The sequence below is a fragment of the Uranotaenia lowii genome, chromosome 1 (genome assembly GCF_029784155.1).
Source record: "Uranotaenia lowii strain MFRU-FL chromosome 1, ASM2978415v1, whole genome shotgun sequence".
Taxonomy (NCBI): domain Eukaryota; kingdom Metazoa; phylum Arthropoda; class Insecta; order Diptera; family Culicidae; genus Uranotaenia; species Uranotaenia lowii.
The window spans coordinates 199,162,068-199,189,399 of NC_073691.1; the positions used below are offsets into that span (position 1 = coordinate 199,162,068).

The 27,332-nt window shown below is 33.5% G+C and overlaps 2 protein-coding genes across 3 annotated transcripts in view; both read right to left on the minus strand.

Moving 5' to 3' along the window:
* The window catches only part of LOC129743411 (glutathione S-transferase 1), a 31,943-nt gene extending 5,093 nt beyond the window's left edge, over nt 1-26,850 (minus strand). The window contains exons 1-3 of one of the 2 annotated variants that reach the window (XM_055735454.1): nt 26,688-26,847; nt 26,445-26,589; nt 7,418-8,001 (exon numbers count right to left, since the gene is read on the minus strand). In XM_055735454.1, coding sequence (XP_055591429.1) covers nt 7,510-8,001; nt 26,445-26,579 — 627 coding nt within the window. In that variant the 5' untranslated portion in view covers nt 26,580-26,589; nt 26,688-26,847 and the 3' untranslated portion in view covers nt 7,418-7,509. Of the gene's footprint in view, nt 1-7,417; nt 8,002-26,444; nt 26,590-26,687 lie in introns of those variants that run through there. The other variant, XM_055735448.1, reaches the window with a different exon arrangement.
* LOC129743304 (uncharacterized) overlaps nt 1-27,332 on the minus strand; it is a 535,624-nt gene that overhangs the window by 83,087 nt on the left and 425,205 nt on the right. The window lies entirely within an intron of this gene.

Sequence of the window (27,332 nt, forward strand, 5' to 3'; positions counted from 1 at the left end):
TTGTTGAATTTAGTCGAATTAACTTCTGAAGTCAGGACCGTATTATTATTCTGGGTAATAAGGCTGAAATAAAACTTCACCCAGATGTCTTCGGTCTAACTCGACGGCAGATTTGGATTTCTGAGAAAATTTCACATATGATAAGTAATACTTCAGGTCTTCCAACCATCGACATCGATTTGTTTTGGAAATAAGGGTCGATATTTCCCCACTGTACAAAATTTTTCCAATTTTTTTTTCATCAAAACTAAGGGGTTCACTGTTGACATAAAAAACACTTTATAAAGATTCGTCGTCTCAAAATTTAAGAAACAGTGGTAGTCCTTCAAAGCAGTTTAAGAGACTTTGAGACTTTCCAGACATTGCAAGTTGCCCTGCATAAAAATATTTTTCAACGAATTTAATAAACTCATTTTAAGATTTGACGGTAAGAAACATACATAAGGGAAATAGGAATTGTCTTTTAATTAGTTAAATATCAATAAAAAAATATATGAAAACAGATACTTAGAGGTTACCAGATTGCCCGGTTTTTTCCGGGTTTGCCCGAATATTTAAAACAAAATTTATTCAATAAGAATTTATTAAATTTGCCTGGATGTTGCCCAGATTTTTGATCGTCAATTTTGAAACCAAATGTCCGGTCCGATTATACGCTACCTTAAGTTAATTAAAGCACAGAAATTATTGAAATTACTACTTGAACGTAAATATCCACTTGGGCTGGAACAAATATCAATTCGTTCTTTTGTCACCCTTCAAACTGAAATTTCCAAAACAAAAAAAAAAACCCAAAGGAGGAATAAATAAAGTTTGAAGTAATTTATGTAAATTTAGATAAAGAAAATTCAAATATTCGGGAGATTACAAGACCAGAAAAACAAATTTTGGAAGATATAACTGAAAAATATTGTAAAACTACAGGCTTTGCTTGCCTTTCAATAATTTCAAGAAATGTTTTTGCGAAGGTTATATAAATCAACAAACTCATTGGCTATGCAAAGCAATTTATTGCAATTTTCAATTTTCATCCTACGTAATGCTATGTACTGCAAGAACCAGGAAATATTTAAAAAAATCAAAAGTTAGATTTTTGGAACTTCGAGTATGTACATCTCTGGTGAATTTAAATGAAAATTTTTATTTCCCATACAAATTTTCTTACAAAATCAAAACATGTTGCACTCATTCAGGACTCAATTAATCGCTTCTAAAATTTTTATTGCTATTTTCGGCAGTAAAAGCAATTAGCAATTTCCAAACAAGGCTTGTAGCGGACTAATTTCAAACCAAAAACACAAATTGTGTTGTAATTCTTTTTATCTATGCCTCTACTAAATTTTTTAAGCAAGTTTTATAAAATTATAATTTTTAAATTCAAATGCCCGAATTTTGCCAGGTTGCTATTAAAATTGGTTGAGTGCTGAAAAAAATTTGGCAACTTAAGTTTAGAGTACCGTAAAACGGGGTAGCTTTGATCATCATGACATTTTTCCACATAATCATCAATATCTCAGTCCAAAGCTAAAATATCTTAAAACTTTTTCCTTCGTTTGAAAACCTCCTTGTTGAGGAAAAACTTAGTTTGTTATTGAAAATTTCAAACGTAAGTAAAAATATTATTTCAAAATTTTGAAATATTTCAAAGGCTCGCAAACAAACACTCTTCCTGATAAAATCAAAGCGTTTATAAGCAACAGGTTGATTTATGTGACGGTTCAACTTTTTTTCTTAGTAAATTTATAGTTTTGGTGTAGTTTTTGGTATAATTTGAAGTAAATTTTTGATATTTAAATAAAAGGGACGTTTTCCAAGAGTAAGCCTGTCTATGTCAAAAGGCTAGAAACCCTATCAAATGGTAAAGTTTGAAGGAAAAAATTAAAGGGGAATAGTGCGAGAGCCTAGTAGGGTCAAGTGGGGTAATTATGAACACGGGGTAATTCCGAACAAGTGCCATACGCGCTGCTGTGGGCTATGAATGAACACAAAAAGTTCCAAACGTGGTAGTTTAACATCCGATTGATAGCTGTAAGGTGTTTCCGATCTGTTTTCGAATCATAATGATATCATTTCAGATGTTTTAAGAAGCCATTACCTCGTGAAACGGAAATCGTTTCGGACAGTCTTTAATGTTTTGAATATCTGATCATAGGAAATCCAGCTGGAATGTTGTTATCACATGTTTTACATCCAGTTTATGATGCTCTGTCTGGATTTTGAAGAAATTTTGAAAAATTTCATTCGCACTGATTCACAGATGAGTGTTCATATTTACCCCATAGTTTTCGTCCTATGGGGTAATTATGAACACACATTTCCTGACATTTCTTTGGCCTTTTGATGGTGAAGTGTTTTATCCATCAACTTCACTAATTACCCAAGCATTTCCAGACCCCTTTCCAGACACCCCCCCCCCCTCCCCCCCCCCTTCTATAACATCTTAGCACATTCACGACCGTGGAGAAATCTTAGCCGGGAAACATCAACTATCGCCATTTATACCCAGGATCCACTGGACCAAATTCAATAAATTTCATAATTAAATTAGGTCTGCAATGTGTTAAGTTTTGAATTTTTGAGAAATTGATTTTTTTTGCCAAAATTGAGATTCGGATTTAGAAAAAAAAACTATGCCAGTTCTTTTCAGTCTTTGCAAAAAACTTTTGAACCCCATTTTTTTTTAAACTGAAAATAAAATTTCAAAAGTGGAAAAAAAAGAACAAAACGGAAATTTTGAAAGAAGCTCAATCCGTAACCAAATTTAAACAAGTCTTAATTTTGTTTAAATAAATAGTGATAAAAATCTTCTTTTCGTTCATAGAAAAAAGGCAGTCAAAAGTTTTACCGGTAATACCAAAACCGAATACCTGTATCCCGGGAATAGTTCTCTAATACCGAATACAGGTTTTACGTGCTTCCAAAACCAGGTTTTTTTGTAATTGATAAACAATAAGGTTTTAAACCAGACTTGAAGAAATATTTAATTTGACTTAAAATTAAATTCACCATTTGTTTACAAAAGGTTTGCTGATCGAGCTTTTATTCATTACTGTGTGAAATTTAACATTATTATGAACCTTAAATCTCTGTGATCAACAGTAAAATATGAAAAACATTGATAAATTTAATTGGTGAATAAGTCCACAAAGCAAAGATTAATTTTCCTGTATGTTTGGACAACGTGCTGCTTTTCAGAACATTAGAATTACAGCAAATAATAATTGTTTTTGTGTTAAATCCGGATATCAAAGATCTAAAATCTATTTTCTAGCAGTCTATTTTTTTACTTAGATACTTTTTTCAATGTTAACTTAAGCCTACCCCTTTTCTGATACCTTATAAATACTTTTTTCAATGTTAATTTGTTCGAAAATTTTTTTTAAAATTTTGTGCAAAATAAACATCTTTTGGTTGAAAATTTTCTCTTTCAGTTTGTTGAGGAAAACTTCGGTAGAGCTACTTATGTGAAATTTCATACAGGTGGCAAAAAAAATTTATAAGTGTCAATATTTTTCAAAACTGTCGATCATATAGAACTGACAGAAATTGTAAAAAATGATTGTTGACTGATCCAAGAAGATTTTAATGAGTGTTTTTGTGAAACAACGCTTAAAAACTATTTTCGAATTTCCTGTATAGGGGAGAATGAGGATACTTGATCCCTGGGGATACTTGATTCCTTAGCTATATCTCGAAACTGGAATGTCTAACAAAGATCAAATGTTCTAGAAAAATGTGCCAAAATGAGCAAAATAACAATGCTTGCAGTTTAAAAAATTTTAACAAAATAATGGTTTGAGTAATTGAACTTTGTTTGAAAAATTTCACAAAATGTAACTTGAAGATCTTTTTTCATCACTTTAAAATGTTCCTTACATGGGAAAATTATGAAAAAAATATTTGTTCCAATGTATCAATCGTTCGAGCGTAAAGTGAACTTCATAATGCCATATTTTCAAAGCAATGGAAAACTCTCAACTTTTTTCAGAAAAAGTTTTCTAAAATGTTGATTATGGGTACAATTGATCCCCTAGAGTTGGGTACAATTGATCCCCCTTCCAAACGGCATATTCTTCTTCTGAATTGATCGTTATGATTGCTGATTACGAAAATACTATTAATCCAAAAACTAATATTTATCAAACGGTTGTCTGAATAAAAGAGCAAAAATAATTAATTTTCTCTTAATTATAAAAAATAGCGCCTTTGAGTATGCAATGTTAATAGCGTTGAGACAAAGTTATAGAATTTTCTTCTTGTGTCTGCTATAAATTGTGAAATGAGAACAAACATGATCAAAATAGTCAATAAACATTCTATCTTGGGGTTTTGTTGATTTTTATACAAGGATTAGGGCTTCCTGAACAAAATATCAAGTCTCCTTCAATAGGGGATCAAGTCTCCCCTAACTTCAGAAAAATCGCAATTTTTTTACTCCCACGAAAATGCTTCTAGTTCATCAACGGGTTCAAGTATCGATCTAATTTTTGGAGCTTAGAAACTTGAAGTTACAAGCTGTCAGAAAATGTCAAAGACGGCGAGTTGCTAAATTTTTCCAGAAAAATATGGTGAAAATAAGAAAAGGGGATCAAGTATCCCCACTCTCCCCTACGTATAAGTTGTAATTTCATGATACCTCGCACGTACGTGAAAAACCTAGCGCACCACAGTGGTTAAAAATAAAAAAAAGTGGGAAAAAATTATCAAAAAGCAATTTTGTTAAAGATCATAGACGGAAAGTTGAAAAAATAATAAATTGTTTTTTTTTTCAAAGTTTGCTATTTTTTTCAATAATTGCTAAAACGGGGGATGTGCTTTATACTGGAAAATTGAATATTTTTCAATTAATTATGAATATTTTTGTTCAATTTAAGTATTAGCTCCTAAGTTCCTGTAGGTTGGTTGGATATATATTAAAACTGATGTTTTAAGGTGAATTTGCATATGTATCGAAGCAAACAATGCTTGGTTTACTCTGTAAAAAAAATTTAAAATTTGCATTTTTAAACCAAACAGCTTTACACTCAATGACATGGTATTCAAAATATAGCAAAAACTAGCAGCTGATTTTAAGATATGTTTTTGATGAGACTTTCACCTATAAAACGGTGTATAATTTACCACGGCGATCGGCGGCGCAAGCTTTATTTTTGCTTCGGAAAAGTAAATAGAGTAAATCAAAAATTTTTGATCATCTAATTTTGAGTTTTCAATCAAGCGAAACTTTATTAGTTTATGATACTAAGGAACTTTTTTATCTAAAAATTGTAAAAATGATTGTAATATATCACTTTGGTATAATAATTTATAAATTTTTAAAGATTTATATCCTTTTTTAAGTTGTTTTGGGCTGAGAATAAAAAATCCTATTTTTAATTCTTGTGTTAAGGTTGTCGTTCATGTTTGTTTCATAGAAGCTGTATAAAAGGTCCTAGAAAATATCTAAACACATCATAATGTTCCTAGAATATTGGAGATTCGATTCCAACATAAAAAATGTGGTTGTCGCTGACTTGAAAAATTGACTTTTTTCCGGCTTTTTGGGGATTTGAACCACTGTGCGCACGAAATTTTGGTAAAGACTTGATGTTTGCTGCGCAGGACATTTTAAACGGATGTAAAAACTATCGAGTAGCCCAACTCGTCTAAAATTTCACACGTATGGATATGGAGAGGTCCTATCAAATAAAATGTTCTGTAAAGAAATTAAACTCCCGAAACAAAAGATAGAAAAATTCAATAAAAATGAACACTAAATAGCTATTTTTTTTTGTTGCTTTATATCTTATTTTTGATAACATTAGTTTATTTTGCAAGTTTTATACATGAATTGAATTCAGGTTTATAAAACAACATATTTTCTTAATACTGCTGATTATTTTCATTATTTGGCGTTGAATTGAGATTTTCTGACACCATATAAATCTTATTGAACAAGTCTCGGGGTAAATATGAACATAGTTCGGGGTAATTATGAACATAATTTTTTAAGTAAAAAATCACCATACACTGCTTACTATGGGTAAATGTAACGTATAAATACTGTTACTTTTCAAAAAAATTATACCAAGTTCGTAATCGGTGTTCATAATTACCCCCTAGAGAGTGGGGTAAATATGAACAGACGGGGTAAATATGAACAGTCGTCCCAAGGACAGAGGTTGCGACCAAAAAACAAAATTTGTTCTACAGAATGATTAAGAGCACGGAAACATTCATTGATGGTAGCTTTTCAGAGTTTGTAATAAGAAATTAACATATGGTGGCTGTAAGTGTGCCAAATGATGAAATTTTGTCCATAATTACCCCACCTAGCCCTAAATTGAATGAAGTCATAATTTCTTTTTTTTTATAGTTAAAATTTGATAAGTAATGTTAAAAAAATTAGCCCCTTAATTTATGCAGCATCATTGTCCATCTTTCGATTTCAATTTTGTTTCGGCCTTAACACACGAACTGCCTTAGTTTATCAATTACTAGCATTTGTAAATAACATGAAGGTGTTTTGTATTCTTTATGATCAAGAAAACTCGTTAAAACCGTCAAAATAGAGACTAATCAATGTTACCCCAAAGCATCAAATTCTAATCCATGACGAAATCTATTTCTAAATCAAATTTAAAGTAGCCTAATAAAACGTTCACAGGATTCCAGTACTGGTTTTAAAAATATGGAACATGCCACATTCACCTTAACAGAAAAAATAATCAAGAAATATTGAAAAAAAGGGATCAATCTTGTCCCGTTTGACGGTACTTAGTTATGAAGCTTTTGGGAACAGCCGTACATTTTCTCCTAACTGCAAAACGCCAAGATTAACCTGGCATCGTGAATCGCTCCAAGCGTTTGCAGCAGAGCTTTCAGCTTTCAAGTTGAAAATTCAACCAATGAGAGTTTTGCGATTGCCGCTCTAGTTTGGACGACTATTTTCAAATCTCGTCAACTAAATTTATGATGAGGAACTATTTTATTCACTGCTTAGGTAGCTCGTTTTCATAGTTAGAAAACTAACTGGATGTTAACTAAATTCAAGTTATTCATACTGTGTTTTGCGGTCCTCCGAGGATCAAATTAACGGTTATTTTGTTGGTATTATTGAGCGAACACTCTAGAGATTGAATTTTGAGCCAGAGAACAGTGTTTGCATTATACGTCGGAAAGGGTCAAACTGTTGCATCGACAAAAAGTTTCTGTGATATCTGATCAGTTTGATCAATCTGCAATTTGCACAATATCAAAAGGGTCGTCCAAAATAACCGGTTTGCGAGGTGGTAAGGTAGTTTCATGAATGACAGAGTTCAATAGAAATGTTTTCGTTAAAATTCAAACTTAAAACGAACGTCTACGTTCATTGACAATCACTTTATCAGTGAAGACACGACTTGGAGTTTTCTTCTACATCGATCAACGAAACAGGTTTTCAGATAACCAAATTAGACCGCTTTATTAAAATAAATAATGCCAAAACAAAATTTAACACCCAACAGAAACACTTCGCGCAGGCTCAGCTCAGTCGAAGTATTTCTTGAACTCGGCAGCTCCGGCCTCGTTGATGGCCGTTCCGGGGGCTTCCTTGCGCAGCCGAGCGTACCAGCTGGAAACGTTCGAGTACTTGGCCAGATCGACCTTGGCCACATCGTAGGTGGAGATCGTCGCCAGGATGCTCAGATCGGCAATGGTTAGGTGATCGCCGGCCACGTACTTGCCCCCGGCCAGGAAGGTGTTCAGGAACTCGAGCGCTTCGTAGATCTTCTTCTCCAGCTCCGGGTTGGCCGGCTGCTTGGCGAAGACCTGCGGGTAGAAGTAGTCGGCGAACCGCTGATACAGGGTTCCCTGGTCGAAGTATAGTCGCTGGTTGACCACGGCCCGCTTCTGGGGATCCTTCGGGTACAGGGAATCGTCCTTGCCGTACTTCTCCGCCAGATAGGCACAGATGGCGCGGGATTCCCACAGGGAGAACCCATTATCGTCCAGGGTTGGGATGCAGTGCTGGGGGTTGAGCTGCGAGCAGGACGAGGGCGAAACACATTTATGGGTATTTTAGGGATTAATTGGTTTCACTTTTAATGGTTATTTTACAGACGTGCACGAACAAATACACATTGAAAGGCGACCGGTGCTCGATGAAACATTGTGCTGAATGGCCATTTTAAATGCTTTAAAATGGATTTTCCCAATGAAGATTGTATGCTGAGTGAGATGTGCAAATTTGTGTATTTTCCATGCTGAGGTTAAGTGTTTGAAGCGGTTAACGTTTGGAATTAGCAAAAAGAAAATTTGAGAAAGCTTAAACAGTGAAATATAAATAAAGACATTTCGTTTGCTCTCAGATAGTCTAACACTAATGAGGCACAACGAAAAACACGATAGTTGAAAGCCACAGTATACAAATTCATGTATCGTTCTAACTTTTGTAGCACATAAACTTATAATTACACGCTCTCAGAAAATGCCAAAGACGGCGAGTGGCTAAATTTTCCCAAAAAGATATGATGAAAATAAGAAAAGGGGATCAAGTATCCCCATTCTCCCTTAAGTTTATGTTTACGTTTTCTGTTCTGTGAAACTGTTTACTGATAGTAAAAACCTAGTACAAAAAAAAGTGGTAGTGCGATGATTACCGTAATTATAAAACTGATTGCACTAAATGTCAATCCCAAATCTACTTCAGATGAAAAATAACGATAACCTGAACAGTAGACTGCCCCAAATGACCCGACTTTTGAAAAAGTTATACGCTGCAAGCTAAAATTGATCCTGGGCCAAGTACAAGATCTCATGCCAAATTTGGGCCAGATCGGACCACGGGAAGGGGTCGCTCAACGAGCCTGAAGTTTGAATGGGATTTTGAGACATTTTGTTCGAGAGGGACATGAAAAACCAGTTTTTCGTCAATAACTTTTGCCTCCTTCGGCCGATTTCTTTCAAAAGCGGGTTTTCTTAAAGCCTAAACTATGAAAAATATTTCATCCGAAGGTTTCATTTCAATTAAAGTTAAGATAAAAAAGTTATTAAGCTTCAAAAATTGGCTAACTTTTTTAAGCGTGATATTCATCATTGTTTTAATGAGGCGACTAAATGTCCGACCAGAACACTCAATGTGAAATACATGCCGTTTCGTCAAATAATGATCGATTTCTTTAATATTTGAACTTGGATGATATTCACTTGATAGTTCGGAAAGTAGTAAGGGCGGAAAAATGCTTGACAATTTAAAAGCAAAATTGCATAACAACAGGAGCTTAGGAACATGACTGGACGATTTGTGATGCCAATAAAAAGATTCACCCTCATTCTTCATCAAAAGAAAGCTACAGCTTATATAATAAAAATGCTACAGCTTATATAATAAAAATGTGAGAAAAATGTAAAAGGACCTCTTTTCGAAAAAAAGAATTCTAAAAATTTGTCTACTACCATTTTTTCATTGCATACTTGAAGGCGCAATTGTTTCGCCTTGAAGGCGATCAGTTTAACAGATAATTACTGGAAACATATTAGTTATTTGACAGATATTAGAAATTTTATGATAACCAATGATCACGATCCATTCAGAAGATAAATATAGGAGAGAGTGGGGATACTTGATCCCCTTTTCTTATTTTCACCATATCTTTTTGGAAAAGTTTAGCAACTCGCTGTCTTTGACATTTTCTGACAGCTTGTAGCTTCAAGTTTCTATGCTCCAAAAATTAGAACGATACTTGAACCCGTTGATGAACTAGAAGCATTTTCGTGGGAGTAAAAAAAATGCGATTTTTCTGAAGTTAGGGGAGACTTGATCCCCTATTGAAGGAGACTTGATCTATCATTCAGGAAGCCCTAATATTTGTATAAAAATCAAACAAAACCCCAAGATAGAATGTTAATTGACTATTTTGGTCATGTTTGTTCTCATTTCACAATTTATAGCAGACATAAGAAGAAAGTTCTATTACTTTGTCTCAACGCTAATAACATTGCATGCTTAAAGGCGCTATTTTTTATAATTAAGAGAAAATTAATTATTTTTGTTCTTTTCTTCAGACAGTTGTTTGATAAATATTAGTTTTTGGATAAATATTAGTAATTTCGTAATCAGCAATCATAACGATCAATTCAGAAGAAGAATGTGCCGTTTGGAAGGGGGATCAATTGTACCCATAATCAACATTTTAGAAAACTTTTTCTGAAAAAAGTTGACAGTTTTTCATTGCTTTGAAAATATGGCATTATGAAGTTCATTTTACGCTCGAACGATTGATACATTGGAACAAACATTTTTTTCATAATTTTCCAATGTAAGGAACATTTTAAAGTGATGAAAAAAGATCTTCAAGTTACATTTTGTGAAATTTTTCAAATAAAGTTCAATTACTCAAATAATGATTTTTTTAAAAAAATTTAAACTACAAGCATTGTTATTTTGCTCATTTTGGCACATTTTTCTAGAACATTTGATCTTTGTAAGACATTCCAGTTTCGAGATATAGCTAAGGAATCAAGTATCCCCAGGGATCAAGTATCCTCAATCTACCCTATCGTTTTGGACTCTAGGGATCAATACCCATAACATACATTATGGAAAACTTTTTCTTAAAAAAAAGTTGAGACTTTACTATTGCTTTAAAAATTTGGCATTATGAAGTGCATTTTACACTCTAACGATGGACATATTGGAATAAATATTTTTATTACAATTTTTCATGAGAGAAACAATTTTAAGTGATAAAAAAAGACCTTCAAACCACATTTCGTTTAATTTTTCAAACAAAGTTCAATAACTCGAAAAATGAAATTTTTTAAAATTTGTTGAGATAACAGCATTGTTGTTTTGTTCTATTTGGCACATTTTTCTAGAACATTTGATATTTGTAGGACATTTCTGTTTCGAGATATAGCGATGGTGTCAAATTTCCCCAGGGATCAAGTATCCTCATTCTCCCCTACAGTTATAAATTGTATGAATATTGATAAAATTTTAGTTAATCCAATTGATGGACAAATACTTATTCAGTCAATTATTTTTGTTTAAAATTTTCGGTAATAGTTTTTTTTTTTATAAACTTTTATAAGTAGTGCTAAACATTCGTTGTTATTAATACGTGAACCAGTAATTTATCACTACATCAATTATTTCCATAACCCAGGTTCATCGTGAATTATCTAATTTATTGATTATGACAAATTAATTTTTCAAATTGCATGGTTTCCAGAGATATAAAAATAAAACAGTTGTCTTATGCAGTTTTAACATCTTTACCTAGATTTACTGTACTTAGGTGATCGGGGTGATCACCCCCCCCCCCCCTCCCCCCCAAGCGCAAAAATCCGTTACAAAATACACACAAAAGCTCGAATTTTTATAAAAAGTTGGAATTTTTCTTAGTAGAGCTTTTCAATTTTAAAAATTTCCCACTCCGTGGGGGTGTTTGTTGAACAAAAAAGTTAATTTATCACTTAAAAGGCTCAACATTGAAAAAAGTCGGTCCACCAAACTCAAGCAGCTGTTACTTAGGATTCCCTGGACTGAATTATACCAAATAACTTTTGTTGATAAGTTTCTCAACAACAGTGTGTTGTTGAGTGTTGATTTGGAATTTGCTGTTTATAAAATATAGGGACAACTTTTTTTTTAAATTAACACGAGCAAATCGCAACAAATTTTAGTATTTGCTTTAAATTCAGTGCTTCTGAATTCTTGATTTTGTTTTGAATTTTAATGAAATGAAAAATTTGGAAAAGTCATATAGGGAGGTGAAAATGGTTATAACACTGAAATACTTGAATTATTTGTTCTGATCTCATCATACATTTATTGCCTTCAATTGCAAAATAAAAAATCAGGTTCTGAATCACAGTAAAGATTATCTTTCGCAAGAATTTTTTCACCTTCATTTGATCCACCATTCAAATATGAATTATAAACTTAAAATTAATAACCTATATTATGAAATTCAAAAACAAAAAAAATAAATTTATGATCTGATTTTATTTAATTCTGTTTGAAATGTATCGCATCAAATATTCATATTATGGATGACTGTGAAAAAATACAAGTACTGCCAAACAGAAATCGAATATAAAATATTCATAGTAAGAGTTGAAATTAAAAAAAAAATCCTCTCAAGAGATTTCAGCAAAAATAAATCGAAGAAAGAGATTACGTTTTATGACTTTTGCGTTTTCTATGAGTTTTTAGTGCCAAAATGGAACAAAAAAGTATTTATATCAGCTGTTTCAGGAATTGGTGTTGGAGATAGAGATTCATCTTTAGAACCCAAAATCTGCATTAAAAAATAAAACACAAGAAAAAAAAATTCACATTTTCCGAAGTGCAAAGAATTTGAAAACTCATTTCAACTTATTTATGAGCTCTAAATGCAAATTTGTATTATTTTATCAGCTCTTTTTTCCGGTATAAATTTTGAAAATACAAGGCTCATTGGAGAAATGTGTGCACTTTTTACCAAAAGTGTTAAATATAAAAAAATAATTAGAAAATAAGGTATTAACTTAATGATCAATTTTTATTACGACTGTGAGTAATTTACCATGAGAAAAAAAATTATAGAAGTAAGTATCTTTCCCCATTTTGTAAAATACGAAGATTATCTAGACGAAATCTGTATTGTTTTTTTTCGGGAATTTGTTAATTTTTAGCATTCTTCCCTCTGACCATCGTTGAATGAATATGATGGATAATGAAAAGATTTTACATATTTTTTGTTGTTCAGGGTAGTTACTTCATCAATTATCATTGATCGATTTCACTCTGAACTGCTAAGTTTTAAAATTACTGAATGCCAGAAAATAAGAAGGGAGAAAAACATAGTGATTTTTAACCAACACTGCTGGATTTCAAGATCCACAGCAATTATGTCACCGATATTGCTTTCAGCTCATCTACACAATAATATTGAAATTTTAATTTAAAATTAAGATTAAAGTTTGATATTCTTAATCTGAAAGCTTGGCTATTTCAATTGCAAATGATTGAGACTGTTCACTAAAGAAGAGTATTAACATTCAGAATTAACCCTTCATTTCATAATTTTCTTTATAATTCAAAATTATTTAAAAAATTGATAATTATATGAAGGTGAACAAAGATTAATCACTTTTTCTTTGTAATTTAATTGTTGTAATACAATTAAAATTGAAAACATTAAATTCATGTGCAAATCAAATAAAATTCGGTTCCAGAATTTAGAAGCTGATTTTGATAATCGGTTTTTTTTACTCGATTTATATTTAAAGTGTTGATTTTATTTAGGGGAGAGTGGGGATACTTGATCCCCTTTTCTTATTTTCACCATATCTTTCTGGAAAAATTTAGCAACTCGCCGTCTTTGACATTTTCTGACAGCTTGTAACTTCAAGTTTCTAAGCTCCAAAAATTAGATCGATACTTGAACCCGTTGATGAACTAGAAGCATTTTCGTGGGAGTAAAAAAAATGCGATTTTTCTAAAGTTAGGGGAGACTTGATCCCCTATGGAAGGAGACTTGATCTTTTATTCAGGAAGACGTAATCCTTATATAAAAATCAAACAAAACCCCAAGATAGAATGTTAATTGACTATTTTGGTCATGTTTGTTCTCATTTCACAATTTATAGCAGACATAAGAAGAAAATTCTATAACTTTGTCTCAACGCTAATAACATTGCATACTTAAAGGCGCTATTTTTTATAATTAAGAGAAAATTAATTATTTTTGCTCTTTTTTCAGACAATAGTTTGATAAATATTAGTTTTTGGATAAATATTAGTAATTTCGTAATCAGCAATCATAACGATCAATTCAGAAGAAGAATATGCCGTTTGGAAGGGGGATCAATTGTACTCAACTCTAGGGGATCAATTGTACCCATAATCAACATTTTAGAAAACTTTTTCTGAAAAAAGTTGAGAGTTTTCCATTGCTTTGAAAATATGGCATTATAAAGTTCATTTTACGCTCGAACGATTGATACATTGGAACAAATAATTTTTTCATAATGTTCCCTTGTAAGGAACATTTTAAAGTGACGAAAAAAGATCTTCAAGTTACATTTTGTGAAATTTTTCAAACAATGTTCAATTACTCAAACAATTATTTTGTTATAATTTTTTAAACTACAAGCATTGTTATTTTGCTCATTTTGGCACATTTTTCTAGAACATTTGATCTTTGTAAGACATTCCAGTTTTGAGATATAGCTAAGGAATCAAGTATCCCCAGGGATCAAGTATCCTCATTCTCCCCTATTGTGTTTACAAATTTGAAAATTATAATACTGAATTTCCAAATCACGTTTCAGTAAAATACCCCAATGAAAAATTCAATGCCCGTTAGTTATGTTTGTTAATTTGTTTATCGGGCTTATCGGTGAAAAGTAAAATACTTCCGATAAATTTTAAAATACCGGAGCGCTTATATATAGAAGCTCAGGAAAAAACGTCTCGGTGGTCGAGTGGTTAGCGTGGTATGACGGTAATCGCTGGTCCACTGATGACATGGGTTCGATTCCCATCTCGGTACTGGGTGTTAAATGTTAATCTTAAGTTGTCCACGTCATTTATTCAGTCTGTAAAGTCTAAAACGGCTAAGACGGTGTTTGTCTTTTTTAAAAAAAAAATGAAGATAACTTGAATTTTTTCTACGTGTTCATCTTTCAACAACGTGTGTATTATTTTCATTGAAAAAATGTCATTTTTAACGAGAAATTTTTTAAAGAGAAATTCTAAAATACCAGATATACCTACAAAGAAAAAAAATATCAACATTTTTTCGCAGTGGTTATTATAGATTCGCTGGTTGCTTTATAAAGGATACCCCCCCCCCCCCCTCCGTAATCCCTCCCTTCTCCTTTCGCACACTGAAATGATTGTGTTTTTCACCAGATATTAACGTTCCTTTATATTGACAGATTTTTAAAAATTGGAAAATCACCCCCCACCCCCCCCAAGAGCCGACTCTAGGACCGCCCCTGGCACAGCAAGTTTAACGATACACATTAAAAAAATTTCTGTGAAAATAACAAATTCTTTACAATTACTTACTCCAAAAGGTGTTATGGGCGTACTTCATTGAAAAAAACTGTACAAAAGCGACCGTAGTTGAATTAAAAGCAATATTTCTATTGCTATTATGCATCCATTGCTTCAATTATATTCAGTAAAATTTAAGAGCTTAACTTTGAGTTTGACTGGACAATCGCAACACTAAGTTCTGACAGGCATACTCAAAACTAAGTTTGACAACCGAACTTCAATTTAAACTTTTTTTATACCTTCATTCGTAGCAACCCAAAATGCAGTTCGGCAAAAGTGGCACAAATGGGATTACTTTTTTTTTTTCAACCATCATCGCAAGGAGGAAAAATGGAACTCGACTTCAATTTCATAGAATTGAACTATGTTTTGAACCACGGTCAAACTAAATTTTGAGTACCAAAAAAGGAGCGTGCAGCAAACAAAAAAAAAGTTAACTGTTTTTCACACGCTGTCATTTTAACTCATTAAAATCGACTGTCCATACATCTTGAAGGTGGCGCGATTTTCGGTCAAATTTTAACGGTTTTAAAATGGCCTACTTTTCAAATTCGTACCCACGGACTCGACACAGTTTTGTTCGGGGCCCGATGTCTGTTCTGTGTGAGAGTGGTTCATAGTATACATTAGGGGAGAGTGGGGATACTTGATCCCCTTTTCTTATTTTCACCATATCTTTTTGGAAAAATTTAGCAACTCGCCGTCTTTGACATTTTCTGACAGCTTTTAACTTCAAGTTTCTATGCTCCAAAAATTAGAACGATACTTGAACCCGTTGATGAACTAGAAGCATTTTCGTGGGAGTAAAAAAAATGCAATTTTTCTGAAGTTAGGGGAGACATGATCCCCTATTGAAGGAGACTTGTTCTTTTATTCAGGAAGCCCTAATCCTTGTATAAAAATCATACAAAACCCCAAGATAGAATGTTAATTGACTATTTTGGTCATGTTTGTTCTCATTTCACAATTTATAGCAGACATAAGAAGAAAATTCTATAACTATCTCTCAACGCTAATAACTTTGCATACTTAAAGGCGCTTTTTATAATAATTAAGAGAAAATTAATTATTTTTGCTCTTTTATTCAGACAATTGTTTGATAAATATCAGTTTTCGGATAGATATTAGTAATTTCGTAATCAGCAATCATAACGATCCATTCAGAAGAAGGATATGCCATTTGGAAGGGGGATCAATTGTACCCAACTCTAGGGGATCAATTGTACCCATAATCAACATTTTAGAAAACTTTTTCTTAAAAAAAGTTGAGAGTTTTCCATTGCTTTGAAAATATGGCATTATGGAGTTCATTTTACGCTCGAACGGTTGATACATTGGAATTAATATTTTTTTTTTTATTTTCCCATGTAAGGAACATTTTAAAGTGATGAAAAAAGATCTTCAAGTTACATTTTGTGAAATTTTTCAAACAAAGTTCAATTACTCAAACAATTATTTTGTTAATTTTTTTTAAACTACAGACATTGTCATTTTGCTCATTTTGGCACATTTTTCTAGAACATTTGATCTTTGTAAGACATTCCAGTTTCGAGATATAGCTAAGGAATCAAGTATCCCCAGGGATCAAGTATCCTCATTCTCCCCTATAGATGACGCAAGTGGTTCCCAAAAATTTAAGTTGAAAAACTCTTTCATCGGACACTATCTCCAAAATCGCTTGACAGAACGTCCTAAAAAATAGCACAGGTACACATTACAACGCTCACTTAATTTTTTAAATACTTGACGACAAAATACACATTTTTTTCGAGGTGCCAAGAATTTGAGAGCGAATTTCGACAAGGTAAGGGCCCCTATTGGTTTTTTTTTTATCAGCTCTTGATCCTAAGATTCAAGCATGGCCCTCGCTGTTTCTAATCTTGTCAGTTTCTTAGTCCCTTAAGTTGGTCCTCGCCCTAGGTTGGCCCTAGGTAAAAAAAACTATCTCAATTTTAGTTGATGCCAATAACGTAAAAACAAATTCAAATCGTCAGGTAGACGACCGTTATTTTGTTAGTTTATTTTTGTCTAAAAATGAGAGGAAATTTCGATTAAATATTTTCTTGATGTGACCAGATGTGTTGGTTTCATCCGGATCAAAAGTCGACCTCTTATAATACGGTTTCTTCTGGTATGCTCCATTATGCAATCAGTTCGAATGCAGTCGGAATGTTTTGAAACAGCTTATCAACTTCGACTTGTTAAGCGATTAGAGGATTAGCAAATGTTGCTGTAACAAAATGGATCCGCTGAGCCAGTAACCGGTTTCCCACACAGCGGGATCACTTTTCTCGATTGACAAATCAATTCAATGCGCTGAGCATTTAATGTATTTTTAATGAATAATAGATGAATCAGAATTCCTTTCAACGAGCCACAATCGTCCATTCCCTTTGCATCGGTGGACACAGTCGGTAAAGTCACAACGCATTCCATGAACAAATTTGCAAGTCATGTTGTGTTCAATGGCTCGTGAGAATGCTCTTATGCCAGCTGCTGGAATAGGAAGTAGGGGAGTTTGGGGCTGCAGAGGAACTGGTAAGGAACGTTACATTCCAAAAGTGTGATGCATTGCTCATACTTCCTCATACACCCCAGCATCCGCTACGGTTCGAAACGACCCAACTATTACCTTCTACTCGTGTTCAATACCTGAGATTTGCAAAGTTTATCCTCGTTCGCGGGCCCCCTTCGATGACGTAGGTGGAGCGACATGAGGAGGTTGCAAAACTACATTCCTCCGCCTCGAAAGTTGCCCCAGGTCGCCATCTAGCCGTCTGAATGCAATCAACCAGTAGGTGATCCGAAAAACTGTAACGGAAACCGCAGCACGTTTCCAATGGCAAGCTCGATTCGTCGACGAGCCATAAATCGTGGGAGTTTTTGAGCCGCTCAACTCCTCAGGTCCCAGACTCCCAGACTGCATGTAAATCACGAATCCAGAACCACCCACTTGCTCCCTTTGGCGCCCATCGAAACCGCGACGAGGCGAAAGTTTCGTTTTAAATTGGAACCGGTCGATGGGTTTAAGCCGGGAAAAATGTAAAAAAAAAACTTATTGGGGCAATCGATTTGCGATCAGCCCTCCTCTAGAAGGAGGAGGCGGACACTTTAAAATGCAACCAGGATTTCCTGGCTAGCTTTTTTTTTTATTTCGAGCCTCCCACTCAACTCCTACCAGAGCAACCAATCAATGATTGAGCTGAAAAGTTGTGGTCTAAATAATGGCCCTCAAGATAGATATGTACCTACGGCTGGTTGCTCTCCGGTGAGCTTATTAATGCTGAATAAAAGCCATCGCCATCCAATGAAGTGTGACTGAATGAGTTTTACTATGCAATCCGCGTACTTTTTCTTCGAGTTTTGAAGAAAAATTTAAACGTTGGCTTTGGAAATATTATATGAGCTTTTATTGTTAATGGTGAAAGTGATAAAATTTCATTAACTCAAAATTAGTCTTAAAATTCTGAGGAAATTAACTAATTTTGTGATTCTTCCAAGGCCGAAACAAAAATAAAACGCTATACCAACTTTCACGACAATCGAACAAACCAATGACACGAAAAAACTTCTGAATATGGGAAAACACTTCAGCTAGTTTCCAACGTATGATGGCTCCTACCCAACATGCAGTGCAGGACCGGATGCAATTTGAAAAATGTGAAAAGTCCAATTAAATTATACCATTTGAAATCTTCTTAGCTTCTAATAAATGCATTTTAGAGGTTAACGGTATTCGGCAAAGTTGTTCTTTGAAATGCATCAATAAGAGCAAGTTCACATGTGTTGGGAAAAAGTGGTAGAAATTTTGACACTTACGGCACATTTTGAAAATTTTGCCATGCAAAAACATTTTCAAGATCTGTGGCCTTCTAGTTTTCTACAACACGTGTTGTATTTTCGCATGCTGTGATGCAAAAATAGCAATATTTCTATCACATACGGCTGAAACAGAAACAGTGTTGTAAAAAAATACAACGCCCCAAGATCTTGAAAACATTTTTGCATGGTAAAATTCTCAAAATGTCAAAATTTCTACCACATTTTCCCAACACCAGTGAATTTGCTCTAAGATGCACCTTGGAGAATTTGAGTTTAGTCTAACCGTGCACAACAATCACTCTATAAAAAGGAACGGAAATATCTGGTGATTTTTTTTTAATTTTTAGAAGAGAAAAGGGGATAGGATTTGTTGCTAACAAGTCTACAATAATTGCTGTACCTCCTCTTCCACTTGAATTTCATTTAACATAATCAGAGGTATTTTCAAAAATATGTTATTAATCTATGAATTGAAAAAAATTTAACTTATTTTCCAAATAAACTTATTTCGATATCCTTTAAAACAACTGAAATCTGAACTGAAACCTTCAATATTCCATGCAAAGAAAAAAAAAGGATTTTTTTAATTTGTGTTATCTGGAAGTTTAAAAATTATCAGCTTATGAGCTCTTTAAGGAATCTCTCGTAAGAAATGTTATTTTTAATGAAAATAATATGAATGATGTTGAAGAAGAAAATAGGCTTCTTCAGATAAGCGCAAGGCTAATAACATAATTTAGTTATTCTCATTTTGCAGCTATACGTTTGAAAAGCAAATAATTGAAATAGGTGCTTGAAAAAAGTTGTAATGATTTTAAAAATGAACGTTAAACTCTGAGAATTCAATATTATTATGAAACATTTCACTAAATATGTGATTCGGAAATATCGTAGGTATTAATATCATCAATTCTAAAAAACAATTCTCATTGTCTGTTCTAGTTATAACACTATCTACCTCTCTGGTTATTTCAAAATATAGATTTATTTCTGAAATAAGATTACCAAAATCAGATTCTGAGGTACGATGCTTTTTTAACTATATTTTCATTAATTTGATTTAGAATCTCAAGCATTTTTCTTGGGAAATTCCGGCTTGACGTGTATTTTAGAGCCAAAACAATTTTTGTTTTATGTATCCAACGTTTCAATCCGTTTTGGATCTTCTTCAGGGACTAAAAAGTGTCGTTTTCTTGTTTTTGTCAACTCGGCTGGTGTTGTAAAGCTGTCTATTTATTATGTTCAGTTTTTCTCGGATAAAATCCGGTTGTCCAGGGATTTTGGGATAAACTTTCCTATTATCCCAAAATCCCCGGACAACCGGATTTTATCCGAGAAAAACTTAACACAATAAATAGACAGCTTTACAACACCAGCCGAGTCGACAATAACAAGAAAACGACACTTTTAAGTCCCTGAAGAAGATCCAAAATGGATTGAAACGTTGGATACATAAAACAAAAATCGTTTTTGCTCTAAAATAGACTGCAAATAGACAAAACAGACAAAAATAGACAAAATAACGTCTCTGAACAACTCTTACATCATGAATTCTAACATGTAAACTATGATTTTTTGCCCTCGCATTGCTCGATAGGGGGTTATGATAGGGTTGCCATCCGTCCCGCAAAAGCGGGACATGTCCCGCTTTTTTAGAAAATGTCCCGCCGTCCCGCTTTTTTCTCAAAATGTCCCGCTTTTTCTTGAGAAAACTTTCATGGTAAATTCAAACTTCTCCGATTCTATCAATCCAAAATAGTTGGTTCGTGCTTGAAAAAATGCTTCTTATAAAATCTCTTCTCGATCATTTTCAACTCCTGTAATTTTTTTCTGATCTTCTTTTTTTTCCATTTATGACCTTAAAAACTAGCAATGTTTTAACTTAATGAAAATGAAGTACCGATAAGGCTGTAGAAAATGAAAAGATAACACTTTTTTGAAGTTTCACTGACTCACATTGGAAAAACCTCAATTTAGCCTCAATTTAAGTTCATTGGTTCAACACAGAAATTCATTCAAATATAATGATTTTTTCATGTTCTTTTTCTCAAAATTAGCAGCATTTTTTTTTCAAAGTTTATATAAGACAAGACAACTCGTTTAGTTCTTTGCATTGAAGGTCACCTGAATATTTTCCAGACATACCCAGACCCAGCTATTCTGGGCAATTTTATTTTAAATCCAGCAAAACCGGGCATCTGAGTTCAAAGTTTTCAACCTAAAATCCAGGCAATATAAAATCAAATTTGGTCAAATCCACGGAAGTATTCAATAAAAATCGAAAAGAATACACTTAAAAATATATTTTTACATAAAAAAACATCAGCAGATTTTTAATCGTATTTTAGGCTTCCGAAAATGTGTTCATGATTATTTAGATTTAACTTGCCAAAAAAAATCGTTTTTAGATGCAAAAGTAAAACAATTATAGTAACAAAATTTCAGTTTTTTTTGTTCAATTTTGAATAAATCTGTGCAAAATCCTGGTTTTTTTTACGAAATCCGGGATACCAAGCCGGATCGAACTTTTCTTACATTTTGTGTCAAATATCCGGGCAATTCCGGGTAAGACCGGGTAATCTGGCAAGCTTATCTTAATATCGCCTAAACAATTGGGTTCAGTTAAGCGTTTTTTGAGTAAATTCTAGCGATGTTAATATTTCCCTATTGAAGAAAATATTCCTTAAGTAGCTTAAAAATGATAACTGCTCAAGATTGCAGAAACCCTTAATTGTAAAGCTTAAGGAAAAAGTAAAATGCCGGGTAAAATATACCTGAACTATCGAGCGAAATAAGGAGCTATTTTCAATCAAACAATGAATGAATTAAAAAAACTTGGAAGATAATCAAAAACGGATGTTTAAAAATACAAAACTTTTTTAAAATTTGAGATTTTTAAATTTTTCTGAACTATAACATTTTCGACTGAAGTGTTCGCAATCTACAAAGATGAAAATTTTCTTAAGAATTTAATTTTTTAAACAATTTTCATTTAGCCATATATTAAAACTTTCTTTGATCTATTTTAGCTGAAGGAACATATACATACATATGTATGGGAATGGTCATAAGGATTTAGTTTTTAGTAGTTTCTAAAATGTCCCGCTTTTTTCGGCGATGTCCCGCTTTTTTTCGTGAAATGTCCCGCTTTTTTTCTAAAAGTATCTGGTAAGCCTAGGTTATGAGAAGGCAGTGGAGATGTGCTGGTCGTAATAGACTTGGACTACATGTTCGAAATATACCTTTCCCTAAAAGCTATCGATTTTCGTATATGATTCTTTTTATTTTCATATTTCCCTTTCTATTCTCTCTTCTATTCTTAAAAAAAATGATAAACTAGATTTAAGCACACAATTATAAACAAACAAACAAAGAATTCACAAAAAAAAACTATGATTTTGTAAGTTTTTTTGTGGAATGAAAATTTTTGAGGAAAACTATAAAAAAAAACAAAGTTCGTTTTCTTGTAATAACGTTTCACAATAAATATCTTTGCAAGAAAAATTGTTATGTGTATGCGGTAGGAAAATGAAATTTTTATTGGTTTTTGAAACAGTATACGTTCGATCTATGCTTATTTTTCATTCCTTCATGTCGATTTTTTGAATACATTTTGATTTTTTTTAATAATCTTCAATTTAAATTTATCTTCTTACTTGAAATCGTCAAGTTTTAGTATCATATATTAAGAGAAAGGATGGAGTTTTGGGTTGCATTCTGTAAAAATTGGAAATTCCAACAAAAAATATACCAAGAAAATTGAATTTTTTATTTGTAAAGTTAAAATTGAAAACCTTCAATGAAGGTCCTTCATAGAAAAGCTTTTAATTTTTCTATTATATCATTTTAAACAAATAAATATATACATATAAGCCAACCGAAAAAAATGAGGAAAAAATGTTTTCGCTGTGTTTATGTTGAACATATCTGTTTTTAGTCTGTTAATCATAAATCGAATTACATAAACATCAAATAATAGTTACAATGTTGAAAAAAAAAAGATAAGAAGGTTAGACTGTCAGTGAAAGAAAAACGCTTCTGAAGGGCTTACTGGAAAACTGATTACAAAAATAGAAAAATTATCTGCATTTTAAATTTATTAGGTACTGAAAAGGCAACTTAACAATTCACTAATTCACTAAATATTCACAAAGTCAGCCTATCGACTTTGCTTCTTCTACCCAGCAAACATTTATGGAGGTATAACGCAGGAACAATCGAATCATTCAAAAAAATATACCAGATTGTATTAAACTTACCAAAAAAGCATATAGCTACAAAAGTGGAGGCGATATATCTACAATGACAAGATTCCAACGATTCGATTTTCCCACAAAAAGCAAAATAAACGAAAAAAAAAAATTCCCCGACCGAGATTTGAACTCCAGTCCTCCGAGTTCGCTGTCCGATATCCTACCACGATGCCAACTCATCAGTTGGTATGATCCACGCTATAGCTCTATAGGTGAAATTTTCTTTTTATGAACCGGTCAAAAAAAGAGACCGGATAGAGTGACCCACCCATTTATCGTAAATCAGTTCACTCAAATCGTAAATGTCGAATTAGCATATTCTCAACTTTTTGGAGACATATTTACGAATTGACTAAACTGCTGTCCGTTTCAACTGTTTTTAGGCAAAGCTTGTCGTACCAACGTCAATACCAACGTGTGTACGATGGTTATTGAAAATGTGTTACTAATCGATTTGGATTATCATTTCTATTACGATTTCATGTTAGCTGGGTAGACAATAATACGGTGTGGGACAAATGGTCTTGTGCGGCAAGAAGTTTTCTCAAATCACGCTCTTGACTCATTTTTAACACCTTTCATGCTTCCTAAACTAATCTATCCGTCTATAATTTTCATTACTTTCATTTGATATTCTTCCTATTAGAATGTATTGTTCACCGAAATGCCATTAATCATTCAATTAAATCATAAACCAGCGGTGATAATCTGTTAACACATTAAGCACCTTAACAACTGAGTTATATGACTCGCTACACGAAACTAACCATCAAAAGTTAAAATTTGACTTTTTGACGAACATTCAAAAAATCGATCCAGCGAATTCCAGTCTTCCTCCCTAGATTCCACCGTGACGTGAAGTCACTTTACCGGAATTTTCTGAACTGTTATCATTTTAGAGGTCAACCAATTTACTGTCGAATAACAAAAATTGGATTTCCTTTGATTTGGTCAGTTAAAATTTAACGTGTTTATGTCGCAATCAAACCGAGGTTGAATTAATGAAAATTTTCGATTGCTATGATTCACTCATTTTAGTGGTTTTGTGCCAACGTAAGAACTTATACTACACATATAATATACGGCGTATTACAGGACACGACACTTGACGTCCTAACTAACATAAAAGGATTTAAAATTACCTTTTTTGTCGACGGGTTTCGGGCTCGATGTTGCCCATCTACAGGACGATGTCCGACCCGACCCGGTCGACAAGAAAGGTAATTTTAAATCCTTTTAAGTTAGTTAGGACGTCAAGTGTCGTGTCCTGTAATACGCCGTATATTATATGTGTGCTATGATTCAGTAGAATTATTCAACCAAATAGGCTCACAACAACACATATAAGGGCGGTCGATTACTTTTGCGACGTGAATTCACGCTAGAATTGATCATTTTTGACTATAGAACATATCACCAAAATTTCCTGTTCTCCCAGGAGAAATGGAAAATTGATGTTTAACAACAAGTTGTAAACGAATCAATCACCCACAATTTGATATGCGTAGCTTTCTGATTGAACGACAACAAACAAAGTTATGTCTCTTTACAGTTATGACGTGAATTTACTCAATTTAAACAAAACAGAGTTGTGAACAAGGTTGCCGAAAAATAAATCTGTGTTTTGACGAAACAGAATTATGAATTTTTGTAATTTTACTTAAATATTCTGTGGCGGATTTCTATGATGCTATTTCCATTGATTTCATCCAAAAGTCATGTCAAAATGCGTTTTTTTACATTTCGCTTGAGGAAAATCCATTGACATTACCAATTTTAATTTTTCCAATTCAAAGAAAAAATATTAAAAATTTATATTTACAAAAAAATAAATTTTGACAAAAAAAATCAAAAATTTTAGAATTCTGTGAAATCTGTGATTATTTCTAAAAAAATGTCCTGTGACACAGATTCCGTGATGAAAATTGCAAAACAATTAGTAAAATTATAGATTTTTCTGTGATTTCGACAACCTTGATTGTGAACTGAATCAACGTCATGAAAGTTCTAGCTATTCTGAACCACTCTTTACAGCCTCCAAATTTTCTGTACACTTTTAATAGTGATATCTTGTTGATTCGACTAGTTCCATCTTAATGTTCAAGTATCTTGTTTTAACTGTTCCACTGTTTTTCACAATTTTTATTTGAATAAATATTTAACTTTAAGCTTTTTTTTTTGTTCTTTTATAATGTAAAAATTATTGAAAAAAATTAACCAATGAAATGAATTATGTTTAATTTGTAAAAAGCCAATTATCTGGAGGATCAAAAAGCTTCCAGTGCATATTTTCCATATAAATTTTTCCAAAAAAAAAAAACAAATTAAATATGCTTTAAATATGAAGAAATTTGTTTTCTTCGCAATGAAGCATTATTTGTAGGCTTTAAAACATATTATTCAAATTGGGAAAACAATCAATCCATATATTTGTAATTTATTATTTTGTAAAAGTTGTCAACATTTGCAGTTTATCCATAAATAATGCATTTTTTTCTTTTTTACCGTTGGTTTATTGTGATTTGGATTATCGCATTTAAGGAACGATTTTGAGATTTTTTTATTCCAGAAGGGATAAAAATCTCTTGTAAGCGAGACAAGCGCTTAGAATGTGTCAATAAGTATTTTTTCTGTTAGCTTTCCGTTTTTGACAACTGATCTCAAACTTTTTAAGTAAGAGATGAAGTTATTTGCCAGCTATCATGTGTAAAAATCGATATCGATATCTTCAATACTAATAGAGATATAGGTATCAAAAACAAAAATTTTGCATTTTAACCCATAGTCACTCCCCAGGCCCATAGCCACCCCGCACGACGGTAATGTAATAAAGCACTGAAAACCGTTAACGAATTTCTCAGCACAACCCACCAGTCACTTTCCTTGATTCAGCATTGCTGGAGTCCGATTTGAAAACTTTCCCCTTTTTATTGCACCAAATTCACTCGAACTGAAAATCAATCTCCATGACGAATGATATGGTTACCTAACCCAAAGACAACAACTGAAAAATCGGCGTCCCTTGCTAGCTGGCGGTCGTTGACCCCCCAAATGCAGACCAGATAAAGACAGACCCACACAAAAGGAATTGGGAAGAGGAAGAAAAATGGCGCTCAAATTTTGGACGGAGGTTTTCCAGGCTTGACTTCGCGATATTCCTGCAGCCTCCGTCATCCATCCGAATGCTACCTATTTTTTGCAAGGCGACAAACGACAGTAGATTGGCTGATGTGATGTGATAGGTGCAAATTAGGCATGATAAACGTTCACACTCTGGCAGATGGATTAGATTTAGACTGTCACAGACATGCACTGACGAAGTTATGAACACACTTCCGAGGCGTGGCACCTACCTTGAGGAATTCCGGCTTCATGTGCTCTCCGGCCATCAGATTGGTGAGCTTCAGGTTCAGCTCAACGCCAACGGCGGCCGCGGTCATCTGGACGGCACGGCATGGAGCAGATCCTGGCAGGTAGTAGAAATCCATTTTGCTCTTTCTGTGGAGAGGAAAGTTCCAGAACAGTCGCCGATTAGAATCACGTATTGCCAATTACATAAAAAAAAACACCACACCCCTATAATTTGCAGTACTCACCAGGGGGGAGATGATTAGGCACAAAATTAGAAAGTAATGATCACACTTGGGGAGGCACAACGATGATAGATCGATCCAGCGATTCGACGAGATCTTCAACCGGTGAAACTCACAAACAGACTGACGCCAAATGAATGTCGTTTTTACGAGATATAGGCTACAAGCTACAAGCTTGGGTCTCCAAATGAAACAGCAACGTTTTTACTTACACTCACGCGACCGGCCGGCATCGAGTAGTGCCTCCCCCGGTCCCTATCCCCCTTGCACTCACAGTCCTGAGCCAACAATTGGCGACGGCTGCTGCTCACTTTACCCCACCACCCCGCCCCCACCCAAACAAACCCAACCAAAAATACAGATTCGCCGGTCTCCGGTTTTCTGTTGCCCACATCTGATGCGAGCAAGCGGCCGGCAAACAGAAATAAAAATTGGCAAACACTAACGAAACGCTGCCCTCTCGCTGACTTTACTCACTCACTGACGGGTGGTGGAGCCGGCGGACGGAATCGGTTTCAGCGTTTATCTGCTCGAATTTTTTTTTCCTTCAACCGCTTGCCTACCAATACCTACTAAAGTTATGTATTGGCGAAACATTTGGGAAGTTTGTACCACGCATTGTGACCAAAGTTGATTTGGGTTTTATGA